Below are 17,682 nucleotides of genomic sequence, written 5' to 3' on the forward strand. Positions count from 1 at the left end.
GGGAAGGTGAGGAAATCTGGAAAATTGTTTTTGAGAGACTAATCAAAGTACCAAAAAAACATAGAAATTGTTCAAAGAGAACCAGGTTTCCTTTCCTTCCTGGAAGTGATTTATGACTTAATGCATATGGGTACATCCACATAAGCATTTTACATTTTTTTCCAGGAAGTTCTTAAAAGGAGCTGAAGGAATAGATTGTATAGATACATGGAAAATCACCATCACCAAGCAAATCCTCCCCCCCAAAAGGCTGAGAGGGTGGAAACATCCTGGCCAGTGCTCAAAACTCCAGTGTGTCTTGCTTCTGAGTCAGGGGAGGTGGCCAAGTCAGGGGAGGTGATAGGAATAAGACAGCTCTTCTTATCTCTCTTCTGAGTATTACCACAGCATCTTCTGACTGATGAGAGCAGGCGCCAAACCTATCTTGTCCACCGGTGGTTCCACAGAGACTCTCATAGCGCCTGACTCTTAGTAGATGTTGAATAGATATTTATTAACTTCCTCTTAAAAAAACATAACTACTCTTATTCCCTTGCCAGTGGACCCTGAATTGCCTATCAGACTAGGCCTAGCATATACATTACTAAATGTTTCTGAGTTGAATCAAATGAAAATGGGAAATATAAAAGCAGAGAGAAGAGTGAGATGAACTCTAGCCCTGTGGGCTGGAATGGAGAGAGCATACCAAGTGACTGAAAGTGGGAGAAGGGGATAGCATCTACATGGGAAAAGAGGCTGTTTCCTCCCTTCTTCCATCCTGTATCCAGAAAGGAGAGAAAGAAATGAAGTGAGGTCAGTACTTACCAGAGAGGAAATAACTAGTCTTGGCTGAGAGATTTTTATCAGAAGTAATGTAGTAAGTGCTTTGAGTGTCAGACAATGATGTTGATGTTACTCCTGTACTTCATAGTCCAGGATAGGCAGAGGAGAGGGAATTTTTTCGATCTAGAAAAAATGCTCATCCCTTCCTCAGAACATTTTGACTGTGAAGAGAGATTGTGAATAAGCCTCGACTCTGCTTGGCGATGGTAAGTTAGGGACAGTGAAAAGGAGGGTGAACTTGTTGTGAGGACTGAGGAGGGAAGAAGGAGAGGAGGGGAGACAGGAAGCTCCCAGATAGGCTGGGGTTTTTTGTTTTGGTTTGGCTTTTTGCTTGTTTGCTTGTTTTGGTAGTGGCAGCGGGAGTCCTGAATGGATCTAATCTAGGGCTGGGGGAGCTCAGTGAAGCCGGTTCGCATCAAAACCCACTTTGCCTCTCTTAATCTGGGCAGATCTGGCTGACCAGTAAAAACTGATGATCTAGTCCAACAGCAAGTGGGTGGAGAATTCTACCCCCTGGGAGAAGAGTTGCAGCAGCGTTGGAGGAGGGCAGAAGGCGGGGTAAATTTGGTGAGAAACTCTGTAATTTCCTTTTTTACTTTCACAGCAATAGTGCAGAATCCAGAATGGATGTCCTCTTCGTAGCCATCCTTGCTGTGCTACTTATCCTGGGTAAGTTCACTTCTCTCCCTGAGCTTTTGGGCTAGGTCTTCTATCATAAGTGGGGTGGGAGAAAAGAAAAATGAGGAGAGGGTGAGAGGCGCAATTTGATGGGGAGTGATAACACACATCTGTGCCAGAGTCCAGTGTTAGGGCGGAGTGGGGGGTGGGATCTGGAAAGTAGAGCCGGGAAAAGGGACAGAAAGCAGAGTCCTGTCAAAGAAGAAACAGCTGATGTGGACGGAGTCCCGGACACTTGGAGGTCCTAACAAGTCACCTCAGCTCTCCGACACCACAGAGTTGTACAAGATGGTGAGGGATTACAGAGAGGGTGGAGGAGAGAGGTGGACTCTTGGAAGGTGGGGCAGTCTGAAACTAGTGAGAGAAGCCAGGGTATCTTCTTTCCCAGAGGGCCAGAGAAAAAACCGTTATATTAGTAAGAAAACAGAAATGGGGGGTGGCCTTTAGGGTAGTGGAGAACTGGCCTCCTCAAGGAGAGAGTCCCAAAAGTAGCTTGGCTCCTTCCCTCCTTTGTTCCCAGTCTGCCAGGTACTCTCATTGTTTCCTTTTCCTCCAGATTTGTGTGTCATTGCCTGGGGTTCGGGGAGAGCATTTAAGGAGCTTAGGGAAGTGTTCAGTAGGAGGCCTGGAGTCCTTGATCTATATATTTAGTCCTGGGAAGGAAGAAAAACTAATGCAGATGGATCATTTAGTCCAGCTGACTCATTTTAAGAGAGGAGATGTTAAGTGGCTTCTTCAGCATTATTCTGCTAGTTAGCAGTGAATCCGGAACTAAAACCCAAGTCCAGTGATGAACATTGGGGAGGGTGTGTGCTATGGTGAGCGCTGTGAATTGTGTAAGACTGATAAATCACAGACCTGTACCCCTGAAACAAATAATACATTAGATGTTCATAAAAAAAAACAATAAACTAAAACCCAAGTCCAAAAGCCTCATCACAGATATGGAGCCCCAAAGACCGAGAAGGGTTTAGAGGTACACAGGCAGTGAGATAGTAAGACCCTTGAAGGGGGGGCAGAGAGAAAAGAAATTGATAGAGCTGAGGTCAACTTCAGGTGTCCTTCCCTTGCTAAGGAGTTCCAGATGCCCCCTGACTTCTAGTCCTTGTCCCCATAGGACAAGAACATGAGGATGGAGAAGGACTGGAAGAGGATGATTATTATCAGGTGATCTATTATTACACAGTCACCCCCAATTATGGTGAGTATGTATAAGGCTCTGACGCATAGCAGGATGGACAGAGATTTTGGGGATACTTAGTTCTGAGACTTTGCCTTTCTCTTTGCAATTGGAACAACTAGATCAGAGAGAAACTCAGCTATGAGCAAAGACCTTATCAAGGTTCATAATGTTATTTCTCAAGCTAGCGATTTTCAGTTCTTTGGAACCTGGTTGAAACGATTTGAAGATTTTCAAATTTGTAAATTATTTTAGATACCAGGTTGAAAATATAAATGCAGATACATTCACAAACATTTTTAACATTAAAGTTCATTAGAATTAGATTACACCAGTAAATTTTACAACTTGAGCAAGTTAAAGTATTCTGAGCAATTTCTTCCTCTTTCCATTTCTAGACCTACTGCTACCTTTTTTGTTTGTCATTACTGATTTTTTTCTCCTCCCCAGATGACTTCGGTGCAAATTTCACTGTTGATTACTCCATGTTTGAATCTGAGGACAGACAGGTGAGTGACCTCTACATCTAAGAGGGTCGGGATAGGTAACAGTTAAAAAAGAAACTGAGCAATATTGAAATATAAATGATTAGCAGGAACACAAATGAGTTAGGTGAAATGGAACTGGGAAGTCCCAAAGCATATATGTTAACCACAGTTGGGGAAGAAAATAAAGCCAGAACTCAGTAGGTTTGCTAAGACATTGAGAGGGAGGGGCAGTCCTTGAGTCAGGGGAATTGGTGAATGGGATGGGTACATAATCCATGCAAACATAAAGTAGGGAGGATTCCTGAGCTTAAGTTTGGGGGATGGGGGCTGCAGGAGAGAAGGAGTCTAAATAGAGAAACTCTGAGGATGTTGGATGGAAGCAATGATAACTGTGTTTTTTGATCCTACTGAGGGCAGAACAGGTTGAATAAGGAGGGAAGGGAAGCAGCAGAGACTACCATTAGTCATGAAACAGAAGGTGCAGACCCTCAGAAGCCTGAAACAATGGAACCAGTGAGTGGATTGGGGATGGTGGGACAGGGCAGGGAGGGGGGTGCAGACCCCAGGGCTGGTGACATAGAACAGAGGGAGGGCTGAAATAATAGGCTTCGGTGGAAGAAGGAACCAAATAACTAATATAGCAATGCAGGTGTCTAGCTCAGCTTGGCCATCATACCTCTCATTGAGATTTTTTTTTTAGTTGTTTTTATTTATTTATTTATTTAAAAGATTTTATTTATTTATTTGACAGAGAGAGACACAGCAAGAGAGGGAACACAAATGGGGGGAGTGGGAGAGGGAGAAGCAGGCTTCCCGCGGAGCGGGATGCGGGGCTCGATCCCAGGACCCTGGGATCATGACCTGAGCCGAAGGCAGACGCTTAACCGACTGAGCCACCCAAGAGACCCTAGTTGTTTTTTTTAAATTAACTTATTTATTTGAGAGAGAGAAAGAGAGCCAGGGGAGAGGCAAAAGGAACAGGGAAAGAGAGAATCCTCAAGCAGATTCCCTACTGAGTGTGGAGCAGATGTGGGGCTCGATCCCAGGACCCTGAGATCATGACCTGAGCAGAAACCAAGAGTCAGCCACTTAACTGACTGAGCCACCCAGAAGCCCCTCCATTGAGATTTAATACTAACCTTGTATTCAGAAAACTGGGGAGATTTGGTACAGTTAAATTTCAGTTCAATAGTACTTAAATGTGTATGTAACCTATGACTAAAACTGTGAAGGAGGGTGCCTGGGTAGCTCAGTCCATTAAGCGTCTGCCTTCGGCTCAGGTCGTGATCTCAGTGTCCTGAGATGGAGTCCTGCATCGTGCTCCCTGCTCAGCGGGGAGCCTGCTTCTCCCTCTCCCTCTGTGCTTTCTCTCCCTCTCTCACTCTCTTTCAAATAAATAAATAAAAATCTTTAAAAAATAAAAAAAAACTGTGAAGGATGCTGATGATGATGAAAAGGAAATCTATGATGTTGTTATTGCCCTCAAAGTATTTATAAAACCCAAGTTCAACACTTACAAAACATTTAGAACAAAATGAAAAGGTTCATAACAAAGTTCAATTACATATAAATTTCAGAGCATATGACATAGGCAAGTGTTTTAGTCAGTGGAAGGACAGAAATCAGTATACACTGGAGTTGCCTGGAAGACTTTTAGAAGATGACTGTGTTTGAGATAAACTTGGAAGGATAGGTAAGCTTTTGAGTGGCAGTAAGTTATGAAAGTATGAAAACAATTAGAAGGAAGAATCGCAGATAAAAGAGCAGCATTGGTGAGGGGATGGAATAAGCATGGCATGTTTAGTGGGATAGGGTATGATTGGAGGAGAAGGTGTATGGGAAGGAACAGCGGAAAATTAAGAAAAAAATTAAAATTTATAAGGCTCCTAATACTCGCTTGATTATTTCACATAGGTAAGGCAATAGGGCTGAATCACAAGAGAATCTGAAGTGTCAGGCTGAAGTCTGGACTTAGATAAGCAATGGGGGAGCCTAGTAAGTTCTTCAGTGTGGTAAAGATACAGTGAAAGTGGTATTTTATTTATTTTTTTAAGATGTTATTTATTTATTTGACAGAGAGAGACACAGCGAGAGGGAACACAAGCAGGGGGAGTGGGAGAGGGAGAAGAAGGCTTCCCGCGAAGCAGGGAGCCCAATGCGGGGCTCGATCCCAGGATCCTGGGACATGACCTGAGCCAAAGGCAGACACTTAACGACTGAGCCACTCAGGCGCCCCGAAAGTGGTATTTTAGAAAAACTATTTGTTGTACGCAGGATGCAACAGAGTGGAGAGAGATGCATGAGATTTACATCATTCTGGAAACAATCCATTAAAGGCTTGGACTAGGGAAGTAGCATTTTGAAGGGAGAGGAGAAAAATAAGTATTTTGAAGAAAATGCAATGAGCAGCAAATGAGGAGAGAGTTGAAATAGCTTACAAGTTTTGAATATGGATGTCTGGGGAAATGGCTGACCAAAATAGGAACTGTGAAAGGTCAGAGTGGTTTAGGACTGAACGTATAAATTAGGTACTGGTCAAGCTGAATTTATGGTGACGGTGTCCAAAGGTAGCTGAACTAGGTCAGAGCTGCAGTTCTAAGTGCAAAGTCACAGTTACGAAAGTAGACAAGCTCAACAGAGCTGGTACACAGAAGACCAGAGGCCAATGACTGTGCCTGTAGTTAGTAGGAAGAAAAGGAATCAACCAGGAAAATGGAGAAGAATTGATTGAAGAGGCAGGCAGATAGCCAAGTCTGTATTATAGAATCTAGAAGATAAAGTTTAATATAGTCAATAAAAAGCGACCAAGAGTCCAAAGAAAAGGAGGTCATTGGTAGCTCCAAAGAAGTAAGTTTTAATTGAGTGGTTGAGCAAAAGTTAGGTTTTGTGGAGTTAGAGAGGGAGTATATTGTGAAGAAGGAAAGGGAGAGTGTAGACCAATCATCTGAGAAATCTGGTAATAAAAAAAAGAAGCAGCCGCCAAAAAGGGCAAGAGGACCAAAGTATAGCCTGAATATAGTTGAACACAGATGGGAGGAGTCAGTAGGAATGGAAAGCTGGTGATTGATGACAAGGACAGGGAAAGATTTTAAGGTACATAGTAGGCTCCATTTAGATTGTAAACTCTCTGAAGAAAGGAGGGAGGTCTTAATCACACTTATATCCTTGCTGTAGCACCTAGCACAGTGACTAAGCTTAGTGTCATGCACATAACAGATAAAAAATACACATGGTTGAATTGAGTTGATCCTCCCCGATATGCTCCGGAGGCTGAAAGGCACAGAGGAAAGGACTCCTCATAGTTATGGGGAGGAGAGCTGGATCTTTCTCTAAGCTCCGAAGAAAGGAAGACGGAGGTTGGTATAAAGAGATGGCTATCCTTCCAGAGGGGGAGGAGGGATGGTAGGAAGGATGACGCTGGCCTACCGTGGGGGGATGTCTGTATTTTAGCAGAGTCCAGATCTGAACGATGCTGTATCCAGTCTGCAGAGTCCTGTTCCCCTCCTCCTGTCCTGGGCCCTCGTTCAGGGGGGCATATATTTCATGTAGAAGGTGAGAGTGCAGCCACTGGCCTTGGGGAGTCCGTGAAGTAACCTTTTCCCAATATCTCTGGCTAGTGTTTCCAGCCTGGTGAATTCTCAGCTGCTTAAAGGACAAGGGATCCCATTTAGAAAAATCTTATCTAATTTTAAAGAGGTTTAGGAGATGTTGAGGCAAAGACTTTTCAAACAAGAGTCTTTACTTTTTTCTGAACTGGGATGACTTCAGGACCTCCTACAGCAGAAGCAGGTGAAACAGGGAAGAAACCTCTCCAGATTTCCAGTCTGACTTGAGGAATCAAAGCTGGTTCCAGCCAGGAGGTGGTTTAAGATATGGCAGTTGCCAGAGGGCATAGTGGGAGGTGCCCTACAACCTGGCAGAGTGAAGAGGCAAAGTTCAGAGGCAGAAGGGGTGGCGGTTGGTTCCCTACAGTAGAGGAGAGTGGTGGAGGCAAGCAGGAGGGAAGAGAAGCCTGTACTGTAGGAAAGGAATTTAAAATTGGGATTCTAAAAAAACTATTGGGGGGGGTGGGAGGGGATGAAGAGCTTTACCAGAGGAAGGAGTGAGGAGGGAAGGGGACACATCTTCCAGGAGATGGGAGAAATATAGCCCAGAATATGAAATCTGGGGAGTTTTCATAGAGGTGGGGGGCCACGAGGGGCTTCCTGAGCCACCTGAGCCTATTTTTCCCTTTCTTTCCTTTTTTAGGAGAAAGAAGGCTGCTACAACTCTTTGGATGGGGATTTGGGAAGAGGAAATTGGAAGATAAATAAATGAAATAATCTGGTTACTGTCTACTCCTTCGTGAGGGTCTGTTCTAATCTCACAACGCTAAAGAGAGCACCAGGATATGGGGATAGGAAGGGTAGATTAGAAAGGGAGTTAGGTGGCAGTAGAATTAGAGGGAATAATTAGGACTGTGAATAAACCTGAACTGTTGTGAAGAATGGAGAAGAGCACCAACACAGTTAACTTCATCTAATTCTAATATTTTATTACACATGGTGTTGAGACAGCGTGTTTGGGAAAAGAGAGTTGAGGTTTATGTAGAACACTTTTTTCTTTTTATAAAATAAGCACATTGTTAAACATATGTAAAATATTAAAAACTACTTAGAATAGATCTTAAAAACTCACACCCTCCTCCACTTACACCCCCAACCCCCAACAATGTGCCTTTTCCAGCGCGTAATTAGGGCAGGCAGGGACATACTTTAATTCTTCCTCTGTCCTCGAGACCCTAATCAGAGCTGGGCTGCCCCCTTGCGGTCGCTTCGGTGTCACAGCCTCAATCAGCCCACGGTCCCTGAGCCCCTATCCCCTTCGCCGCACTGTACTTTCAGTACTGCAAGGGGCATTGAATAGTAAATTCCGGACTCTGTCAACTCCGGACTTGCCACCTTCCCTCCTTCCAAGCCTTTCGAATCTTCTCCAGGGAACAAATAAAGGCAATGAAGCTGGACAAAGGTATAATCTAGGAAATCAGGGACCTACCCATACTCCTTTCCCTGCGCTAGGAATCCGAGGACCCCGGATAGAAAAGTCAGGAACAACCGAGTTCGTCTTTGACCTCTAGAGTCGTGGCTGGCTGGCATCTGAGCTGGTAACGTGCGTGGCGGGTTATGTAAGGAAAGGGCCGGAGGAGCCGCCCCAGTGGGAGTGCGCGAGAGGACGCGGTGTTCTCGGCAGCAGTCCCCACCCTCCTCACCCAGCAGGGCAGGAGGCACCCAACTTGTAGAAGGAGGAGGCGGAGAGGGTGAAGCAGAGACCCGAGAGTCACGAGGGCCGCGCGGCCCAGAGGGGGAGAGGATGGATACACAGTGGCATACATCCATTCTCTCACACACGTTGCAGACCCAAGTTGCTGACGGCTTCCACGTGCTGCCCTCGTGAGAGGAGGCGCTCGAACGGGAGGGGGGCCGCGGCAGGGGGAGGGCGTCTGCTACCGAGGACGAGCCCGGAGTCCCACATCCCAACACGCGCGCCTCAGATCGCACAACCAGTCTGCACACTCCAACCGCACGTCTCCTGCCCACCATCATCCTATTTAAGGCCTCGGGCTCCGCCCTTTTCCACTCTTTTTCCATCCTCCTCCTTTTCTCATCACCGGGTCCGGTTCGCAAGCCGCATGTAGGGGCGGGGCACGGAATGCTTCCCTTCCAGCCAATCGTCACCTACCAGCGTCTCTATTGGCCGAGCCCCTGGAGGCTGTAGCAAATGGGATGTGAACTTCAGGAACAAGAGTCACGTGCCACTGGCCAGTCAACCAATGAGGGTGCGAGGTCTGTGTACGCAGGGGGAAGGCACGTGCCCAGCCGCACGTGTCTGGGAGGGGGAAGGGGCGGGACCCAGTGGGAGAGAGGCGGAGGTGGGCAGCCGAGACCCGCAGAGTTGGAGAAGGAGCAGGAGACAGCCTGGGCTGAGCCGACCGATACAGGTGAGGAGGCTTGCAGGAAAAGGAAGCGATCCGCGCGAGAGGATCAGACCCGGAGGGGGTAGGTTTAGGGACCGAAAGCAGATCTTGGAACTGGGAAGGATAGCATCACGTGGCAGGCGCGACTGTAGAGGGTCCCGGCTCAGGGATCCGGATCAGAAAGATTGGGAAGAGGCGTGAGGTCCCTGTGGGGAGTGGTCCCTACAGGGTCACTGGGTGGGTTGCCGGAGATTTGGGGCTCTCCAGTAGCCCTCGCTGCGGGGTCAGGCTGGGAACAGACCTGGCGAACAACTGTCAGGGGAAGGTGTCAAGTAGGGTAATTTACTCTGAACAGAGGGGAGTAAAGAACAGAGTCTGTGTCAGACTAAGAAGCTGTTCTGCGGAGGCCAGAGGGGCAGTCCAGGTTTTTAATTGAGGGGGGCAGGCGGAGGAGATGACTTTTTCTATAGTCTCTGAGACATGTAATGCTGGGGAGGAGAGAAGAGGTATTATCGTCCCATACAGTACACCCCAGTCTCCCGGTCCATTTCCTAATTTCCAGATTATGGTTACAAACTCCCTCGCTTTGCTCTTCAGTTGCAGGTTCCGATCATCGTTGGGTACTCCCGGAGTTGCTCTCCAGCACCTGCTTCTGAACCTATGGATTCTCCAGCTAGCATTTCTTCCTGTTCTTCCTACTCTCTCTCTTCCTCTTTTTCCACCTCCCCAGGGAACAGTGACTTTGGCCTCCCCTCCGATAGTGAGGGGGAGGACAAGGCGGCCCGTGGCCCCAGGTCAGACCCTGTTGGGCAAAGGGGAGGTTCTCGGCCCAGCCCCGGTCCTATCCGGTGCAGGCAACGGCCCAAGATTTCCAGCAACCAACATACAGCGTCTCACTTGGAACAGCGGGGCCTGGCTTCTCCCATGGCAGGATCTGGGGTCAAAAGAACAAGAGATGGTGGATTACAGACCAACATGATCATCCAGGGTTGTACCACAGAAGGAGACCTGCTTTTTGCTCAGAAGGTAAGAGAAAGCAGAGGAAAGTCGACAATACTGGAATGGCTTAGCACCCAGATGGTTAGTAAGGACCCAATGAAGAGAGTGTTGGTTCCCAGATTTGGAGGTGGGGAAGAACAGTACTGTAGGGGCAATTCTCAGTCCTTTCATAGCCTTTGTCCTGTTTCCCTACAGTGTAAAGAGCTTCAAGGATTCATCCGCCCTCTCACAGACCTACTGAATGGGCTGAAGATGGGTCGATTTGAGAGAGGTAATTATCTGATTAATTGCAATTATCTGGCTAGGTTCATCTCTTTCTCTTTCTCTCAATGTTTTAAATGTGTATTTCTCTTAAATCTTTACAGCCTACATTTTTACTTTTCTGCCTCTGTGATTTAATTTCTTTTTTTTTTTAAAGATTTTATTTATTTATTTGAGAGAGAGAGAGAGAGCACATGGGGGGGGGGGGGTCAGAGGGAGAAGCAGACTCCCCGCCGAGCAGGGAGCCCGACGCGGGACTCGATCCCGGGACTCCAGGATCATGACCTGAGCCGAAGGCAGTCGCTTAACCAACTGAGCCACCCAGGCGCCCTGTGATTTAATTTCTTTAGGTGAATTTATTTTAACCCTGTTCTTTCCTTCCTTTACCTGACTAAAGTCTTGAATCTCAACCCTTGATGTCTTTCTCTCTCCCTGACCCCAGGATTGAGCAGTTTCCAGCAAAGCGTGGCAATGGATAGAATCCATCGTATTGTAGGTGTTTTGCAGAAGCCACAGATGGGGTAAGTTCCCCTGGTTCTTTCCTCAGTACTTCATAAAAAAGGAGATATCTACAATCCTGTCTTGTTGCTTTTTCACACTTAATGGCTTTTTAAAGAAATGTCTTTTTCACAGGGAACGTTACCTAGGAACCTTGCTACAGGTAGAAGGGATGTTAAAGACTTGGTTTCCTCATATAGCTGCCCAGAAGTCATCACTGGGTAATAGCAGGCACCAGCTGACCAAGGTAAGAACTTCTAAAACTGAGGGGGAGATGGGGATATAAGGAAACGAAGTGTACCTGCAAAAATGGGTTCCTTCTGTTTTCTCTTGAGTCTTTTACTCTTTTCCAACAGGTTTCTTTTCAGGGGAGGGAATGCCTCACCTTCCTTCATTGTCTTGATTCCTGTATGGTTTTTGTTCTATTTTGTTCTGATCACTACAAAGAACTCCATGAAGTTTAACCCTATCCCTCATGTGCAGCTTATCTGCTTTCTGCATAGATACAGAAGGCTTTTTGCCTGGCCAAATGAGTCATGCAGGAAGAGTCCTTAGCTTTTCTCTACAATTCCTTTCTCCTCTGTTGCCCTAAAATTCTTTCCTTCTCCCTCTTTTTACTCCTACCCAAGTATCCTTGTACCAAACCCTCTGGAAGTGTGGGCTTCAAGGACTGGTCATAACAGGTATATCACTGGGAGGGGAGGAGGGCACCCAGGGGGCACCCACAGAAGGAGTGTTGGATAGATTCTTAGACCCGTTTGGAAGTGACCTATTTTTTGTGCCTTTAAACAATAGGGTATTTATGGGGTACTCAAATTACAGGGAGGGTAAAGTCTCCTATAGGTAACGGACAGTCCTTCTTGTATTCAATCAACCACAGTTATTATTGCTGTGGGAATAACTCATTCAAAAATAGGCAGGAGGATCTTGCCTGCATATTAATTTATATTTCTTGAGAAACTCAACAAAGGGAAATTAAAATTTTAAATGCAGAAATTGGAGAATGATGATTCCAACTAAAAATAGACTTTTAAAAAAGAAGTTCTAAAATGAATTATTTTATAAATAGTGAGAACCTATGGGACTGTTTGTTTTATTTCGCCTGTCTGGATGTCCAGTGCCTGATATAATGTGTGGTACATAAAAGCCTTCAAGTATTTGTTAAGTAAATGAAAGTATAACTAGGTTACTAAAACTTTTAATCATCGCCTGGCAGAAAATGAGCTGTTGCATAAAACTAGGTATGTTTGCATTGCAAACAGAGTCCCCCAGGAAAGAAAAGTTTTAAGCAACCTAGTGGAGTTAATCTGAAAGCTTTCTCACATGTTTTTTTTTCTTCTCGTCTCCCCCTTCTAGCATTTTCCAAGCCACCACAGTTACTCAGCTGCTTCTTCTCCTGCACCTCCAATGGAAAAGATGGACCAGACACAGCTAGGACATCTGCTGTTGAAACCAAAGCAGCCTTGGCACCTCACTGAATGGCCAACCATGCACCTCACTTGGATCCACACCACTCCAATTTGCAACCCCCCCCTCAGTTCCCCAGGTACCATTTCCTTTAGCCATGGTCCTTTAGGCACTGGAGCCAGCATTGGTGTCATCCTTTTTGTCCAGCACGGAGTGCAGCCCTTCACCCACTCTCCCCCAACCACTCCAGTTCCACCTGCTACAGCATCTGTGGTCATCCCTGGTGATCCTAAGAAGCTCTCCGGAGAGGGACCTCTTTGCCACAGTTTGCCAGTAACTCTGCCATAAGCCTGGAGCTATACCCTATCTGGTCCTGGTCTACCCACCATGGCCAGAGAGATGACTGTGGGACATTTAGAGCAGATGAGAAGCCATCCTCCAGTTGCTCCTGATGTCCATTTTCTCAACCCCTAATCCAGGACTTGAGACTGTGGTTTCTAATTTGTGTAAATATATGTCTCTCTCATATATATTTTTTACTTTTAATGTGTGCATTTGTGTTGAGGGAAGAGAAGTCCTTTTTGATTAAAGAAACTTTATACCTAAAGAGTTTGTTGATTAAAGGAAGTTGAAACTTTCTGCTTAAAATACCAATATTGATCCTCTGAGCAGCAGAGGAGAAGAAAGGGGATGGGAATGTTTGTGACAGTGAGCTCCAGCAAGTTAGAAGTCTGGATGGGATGATAGAAATCCTGTGGAGAGCAAATGAGACTCTGCTGCTGGCTTCCTAGGGACCAGTTACAGGGTTCAGAAAACTTCCTGGGACAGTTACAGGGTTCAGAATTGAGCTTGTGTTTTCATTTAGTCTCAGAGACTAGTACCTTTCCCTTTTGTACTCTTCCAGCTGGCCCAGACTAGCAGGTTCTTCTGCTCTGGGATAGCTCTTTGCTTTGATGGGAGCTATTGATGCTTGTGGATAAATGCGTATGTCATCTACTGCGGCCAGAGGAGGGACACGAGAGCCAGAACAGCCACTGTGGTTGCCAGTTTTGAAGAGGAAGGGGTGCCCTAGAACTGTCATAATGGGGAGTCTCCTCACATGCAGAGCCACATCTTGATTCAAAAAGCTGCAGGAGGGGCGCCAAGGTGGCTCAGTTGGTTAAGCTTAAGCATCTGACTCTTGATTTTGGCTCAGGTCACGGTCTCAGGATTGTGAGATCAAACCCCATGTTGGGCATGGAGCCTACTTGAGATTCTCTCTCTCCCTCTCCCTCTGCCCCTCCCCCACTAAAATAAATAAATCAATCTTAAATTTAAAAAAAGCTTGCGGCTAAGCGTGTGCAAGGCTAAGGAAAGCTACCTAGTGTTATCGGGAGGCAAACATGAAAGTCTGTGAATTTATCTGCATCTGCCCTTCTCTGTATATCACTCTGACTTATTTGTCCCAGTTTCCACCGAAACTATGTCTTCTCCCATCCTAAGTCTTGGCAGTGTATCAGACTACTTGGTCATTTTAGTTACTGTTTATTGGCTACTTAGCATGTTTCTCACAGCTGGTTATACATCTTTCCCCTATTTCTCAAGTCCTCCATTCTCAGGGAATAATTGTCTCTTGATTTCAGAGAACATGACCTCCTTTCTCTTCTATTTTATTTTATTTATTTGAGAGAGAGCATGAGCAGAGAGAGGGGCAGAGGGAGAGGGAGAAGCAGACTCCCTGCTGAGTAAAGAGCCGTGGGGCTTGATCCCAGGACCCCTGAGATCATGACCTAAGCCAAAGGCAGATGCTTGACCAACTGAGCCACCCAGGCGGCCCACATGACCTCCTTTCTAAGGCAAACCTCTCCATTTGTGCTCCTGATTACCTTTCTCCTCTGGAACTTTTGCTGTATCATTTATCCCTTCTTTATCTTGTAACTTCACATTGTTCTTGAATTATTTATTTATTTATTTATTTCTCCTACAAATAATATTTATTCCTCCCATAAGTGGGATCAGGTCTCTCCCTTCCGGAAAACATCTCTTGAGTCTGATTGTCCTCTTTCTTATCTTTTCCTCATATTGTTGACAGTCTAATCTTTCTGACTCCTTTCTACCACTCAAGCCTTAGCCTCCTGCAGCTTAGCTACTGTCACTCTAGTGCACCTTCCAGAGTCACTAATTATCACACAGAATCAGGTATTCTTTTTTTTTTTTAAGATTTTATTTTTCGGGGGTGCCTGGGTAGCTCAGTCAGTTAAGCATCTGCCTTATGCTCAGGTCATGATCTCGGGGTCCTGGGATCCAGCCCTGTGTCAGGCTCCCTGATCAGCCAGAAGTCCGCTTCTTCCTCTGCCCTTCCCCCTACTTCCCCCCACCCCGACCTGGCTCATGTTCTCGCTCTCAAATGAATAAATAAAATCTCTTTTAAAAATTAAAAAAAAAGGGCGCCTGGGTGGCTCAGTTGGTTAAGCAACTGCCTTCGGCTCAGGTCATGATCCTGGAGTCCCGGGATCGAGTCCCGCATCGGGCTCCCTGCTCGGCAGGGAGTCTGCTTCTCCCTCTGATCCTCCCCCTCTCATGCTCTCTGTCTCCCATTCTCTCTCTCAGATAAATAAAAAAAAATCTTAAAAAAAATTTTTTTAAAAAGATTTTATGTATCTACTGAGAGAGCACACAAGCAGTGGGGAGGGGCAGAGGGAGAAGCCGACTCCCCACTGAGCAGGGAGCCCAATGCCAGGCCTTGATCCCAGGATCCCGAGATCATGACCCAAACCTGAAGGCAGACGCTTAACAGACTGAGCCACCCAGGAGCCCCCAGGATCAGGTATTCTAATGTAGCTTCCACCTAATCAATAGCTAAATCCAAGCACAAAGCCTATGTGCTTCATGCTCTCTGTAGCATTTGACACTCTTGATGCTACCTACTGAAACTCTCCTCCCTTAGATCCCATGACAACACACTATCCTAATTCTCCTCTTACCTACCTGGCAGCAACTTCCATATCTCTTAATGGCCCCACTTCTGCCTGCTCTGGAGTGTGGGTGTTCCCTTAGGCTCGGTCCTTGATCCTTTACTCTTCTCTGACTACATTCTTTCACTTAAAGATGTCATCTTTCATGGCTTTATTGCCTCAACTTTGAAGACTTCTGAATCCCCATCTCTAGTCCCACTCTCTCCCCTAGAAGACGTATTGGAAGTCTACATTTCTGCTGAACAATTCTATTTACATGTTATTAACACCTAAATATTGTTGAAAATTTCAGCATTTTAAAGCCAAGAGGTATCATTCACCCCCCTAATTTTTTAGATGAGGAAATTTAGGTGGCTTGTGCAAGACAACACAATGTGGGTACAAAACTCTGGGTTTCCAGTCTGGTGCTTTTTCCAGTGGTCGCGAATCAAAATATTATCTTTCCTTTAAAGATGTCCTGTTCTTCCTTTCTATACTCTTTTTCTTCTGTTAACACTGTCTAAGCTACCATTGTTTTTCTAGATAACTGAACTTAAAACTTGGTGCCATTCAGTCACCAAATCCTTTATATACGTATATTTATATATATAATATAAATATATATATGTGTGTGTGTGTGTATATTTTTTTAAAGATTTTCTTTGTCAGAGGAGAGCACAAGCAGAGGGAGAAGCAGGCTCCCTGCCAAGCAAGCAGCCTGATGTGGGACTCGATCCCAGGATCATGACCTGAACCAAAGGCAAACGCTCAACCTACTGAGCCACCCAGGTGTCTCACCAAATCCTTTTTATTCTGTATTTGGAATGTCTCTTAAAATCCATTTCTTCCTACCCATTTCATTGCCACATCTTTGGCCTAAACTTTAATTATAGCAATAGTCTCTCTTACCTCTAATCCCTCTCACTGATACCAGATTACTTTTCCTAGAACAGTGTTTTGCATGTCATTTCCTATTCAAATCCTTGAAAGGCTCCTCAGTGCTTTGAGAAGTTCAAAGCCTTTACTCAAAGTCTTTGCTTCTCCTTCTGTTCCCCTACTTGATCCCTCTGTTCGCTTTTTTATTTGCCCTTGATGAACACCGTAAGACTTTTTAACTCTAAACTCTTGTTCACGCTATTCACCTTGCCCAGCCTTTCTTGCTTCTCTCAATTAAACCCTACCCTTCTTTAAGAGACTCACTCAAGTCCTTTTCCCAATTATTCTCTCCACTAAACATGATATATAAGCTGTCTTTGGCCCTTTACTCCATCAAATGAGATCATTCACGTAAAGTACCCATACAAGGTTTGGTATATAACAGATTCTCAAAAATGTTACTTTCCCTCTTCCTTTATTTCAAAAAGAATTTTATATTTTATCCCATTTGATTCCCATGACAAATTTTTTTCCCATGACAAGTTTTGTGTGATTGAGTGCAACTACCCAACTCAGCCATTGTTGCCCAGAGCAGCCATATCTAATAAGGCAAACAAATGAGCACAACTGTGTTCCAATAAGGTTTTATTTACAAAAACAGGAGTGGAACTGGATTTGACCTATAGGCAGTAGATTTCGGACTATGGGTTTAAGTGACATAAGACATATGAGTATCAGAATTTGGACAGAAATCAGATCTCTTAACTTCTAATCCAGTGCTTTTCCATCATATTATCCTTTTGCCTATATAATTTATTTTGCATTTATCGTATGCTAACTTGTTTTACTATTTAAAGTTATGTCTACTGTACTGTCTTCTGGTGGTCCAAAGGGCACTGGAATGGTATCAAAACACCTAACAGGGGGCGCCTGGGTGGCTCAGTTGGTTAAGCGACTGCCTTCAGCTCGAGTCCCGCATCGGGCTCCCTGCTCTGCGGGGAGCCTGCTTCTCCCTCTCCCACTCCCCCTGCTTGTGTTCCCTCTCTCGCTATGTCTCTCTCTGTCAAATAAATAAATAAAATCTTAAAAAAAAAAAAAAAAAAAAAAACACCTAACAGGGGTGCCTGGGTGGCTCAGTCGGTTAAAGGTCTGCCTTCCGCTCAGGTCATGATCCCAGGGTCCTGGGTTCGAGCCTCACATTGGGCTTCCTGCTCAGCGGGAAGCCTGCTTCTCCCTCTGCCCCTCCCCTTGCTTGTGCATTCTCCCTCTCGCTCTCTCTCTCTCTCTCAAATAAATAAAATCTTAAAAAAACACCTAACAAAGAGTAGGCATTCAATAAAAGTTTGTTAATAAGCCTAATGATGTCCCAGTCTCGCTCTATTTTGGTACTTTGAACCTGGCTTAACTTATAACACAAGTACCTGCTTGTTTTTTTGTTTTTTGTTTTTTGTTTTTTTTTAAGATTTTATTTATTTGTCAGAGAGAGAGAGAGAGAACGCGCACTAGCACAATCAGTGGGGAGCAGCAGGCAGAGGGAGAAGCAGGCTTCCCGCTGAGCAAGGTGCCCTGTGCGGGACACTTGTGTAT

General features: G+C 45.3%; 2 protein-coding genes across 9 annotated transcripts; both read left to right on the top strand.

The window, feature by feature from the left end:
- The first annotated feature begins 1,432 nt into the window (after positions 1–1,432).
- Positions 1,433–7,505, top strand: CUNH1orf54 (chromosome unknown C1orf54 homolog). Of its 8 annotated transcripts, none has more exons than XM_045896729.3 (6): positions 1,433–1,491; positions 2,618–2,701; positions 3,131–3,189; positions 3,586–3,681; positions 6,619–6,720; positions 7,417–7,505. In XM_045896729.3, the coding sequence occupies exons 1-5, from the start codon at positions 1,446–1,448 to the stop codon at positions 6,715–6,717; spliced, it is 384 nt and encodes a 127-aa protein (XP_045752685.1). In that variant the 5' UTR covers positions 1,433–1,445; the 3' UTR covers positions 6,718–6,720; positions 7,417–7,505. The 8 variants fall into 8 exon arrangements, with proteins under 8 accessions (XP_045752685.1, XP_045752688.1, XP_045752689.1 ...); XM_045896732.3 differs by having other exon boundaries at positions 6,622–6,720; XM_045896733.3 differs by lacking the exon at positions 6,619–6,720.
- Positions 7,506–8,184: 679 nt separating this feature from the next.
- CIART (circadian associated repressor of transcription) lies at positions 8,185–12,893 on the top strand. The gene is made up of 6 exons (XM_064588473.1): positions 8,185–8,990; positions 9,719–10,147; positions 10,316–10,391; positions 10,824–10,902; positions 11,015–11,126; positions 12,236–12,893. Exons 2-6 carry the CDS (start codon positions 9,782–9,784, stop codon positions 12,632–12,634), a joined length of 1,032 nt encoding a protein of 343 aa, XP_064444543.1. The 5' UTR covers positions 8,185–8,990; positions 9,719–9,781; the 3' UTR covers positions 12,635–12,893.
- The last annotated feature ends 4,789 nt before the right edge of the window (positions 12,894–17,682 follow it).

This window comes from Mirounga angustirostris, unplaced genomic scaffold (assembly GCF_029215605.1).
Source record: "Mirounga angustirostris isolate CCGP_5_RB_7025 unplaced genomic scaffold, mMirAng1.0.hap1 SCAF_4, whole genome shotgun sequence".
NCBI lineage: Eukaryota > Metazoa > Chordata > Mammalia > Carnivora > Phocidae > Mirounga > Mirounga angustirostris.

What these genes read in the sequence shown, in the direction of transcription:
- CUNH1orf54 (XM_045896729.3), top strand. Translation starts at nt 1,446, where the DNA reads ATGGATGTCCTCTTCGTAGCCATCCTTGCTGTGCTACTTATCCTGG. An exon ending in TTGAATCTGAGGACAGACAG is followed by an intron (nt 3,190 to 3,585) that starts GTGAGTGACCTC and finishes TACTGAGGGCAG; the next exon opens with AACAGGTTGAATAAGGAGGG. An exon ending in AGCCTGAAACAATGGAACCA is followed by an intron (nt 3,682 to 6,618) that starts GTGAGTGGATTG and finishes TCTGTATTTTAG; the next exon opens with CAGAGTCCAGATCTGAACGA.
- CIART (XM_064588473.1), top strand. Translation starts at nt 9,782, where the DNA reads ATGGATTCTCCAGCTAGCATTTCTTCCTGTTCTTCCTACTCTCTCTCT. An exon ending in GATGGGTCGATTTGAGAGAG is followed by an intron (nt 10,392 to 10,823) that starts GTAATTATCTGA and finishes CCCTGACCCCAG; the next exon opens with GATTGAGCAGTTTCCAGCAA. An exon ending in GCAGGCACCAGCTGACCAAG is followed by an intron (nt 11,127 to 12,235) that starts GTAAGAACTTCT and finishes TCCCCCTTCTAG; the next exon opens with CATTTTCCAAGCCACCACAG.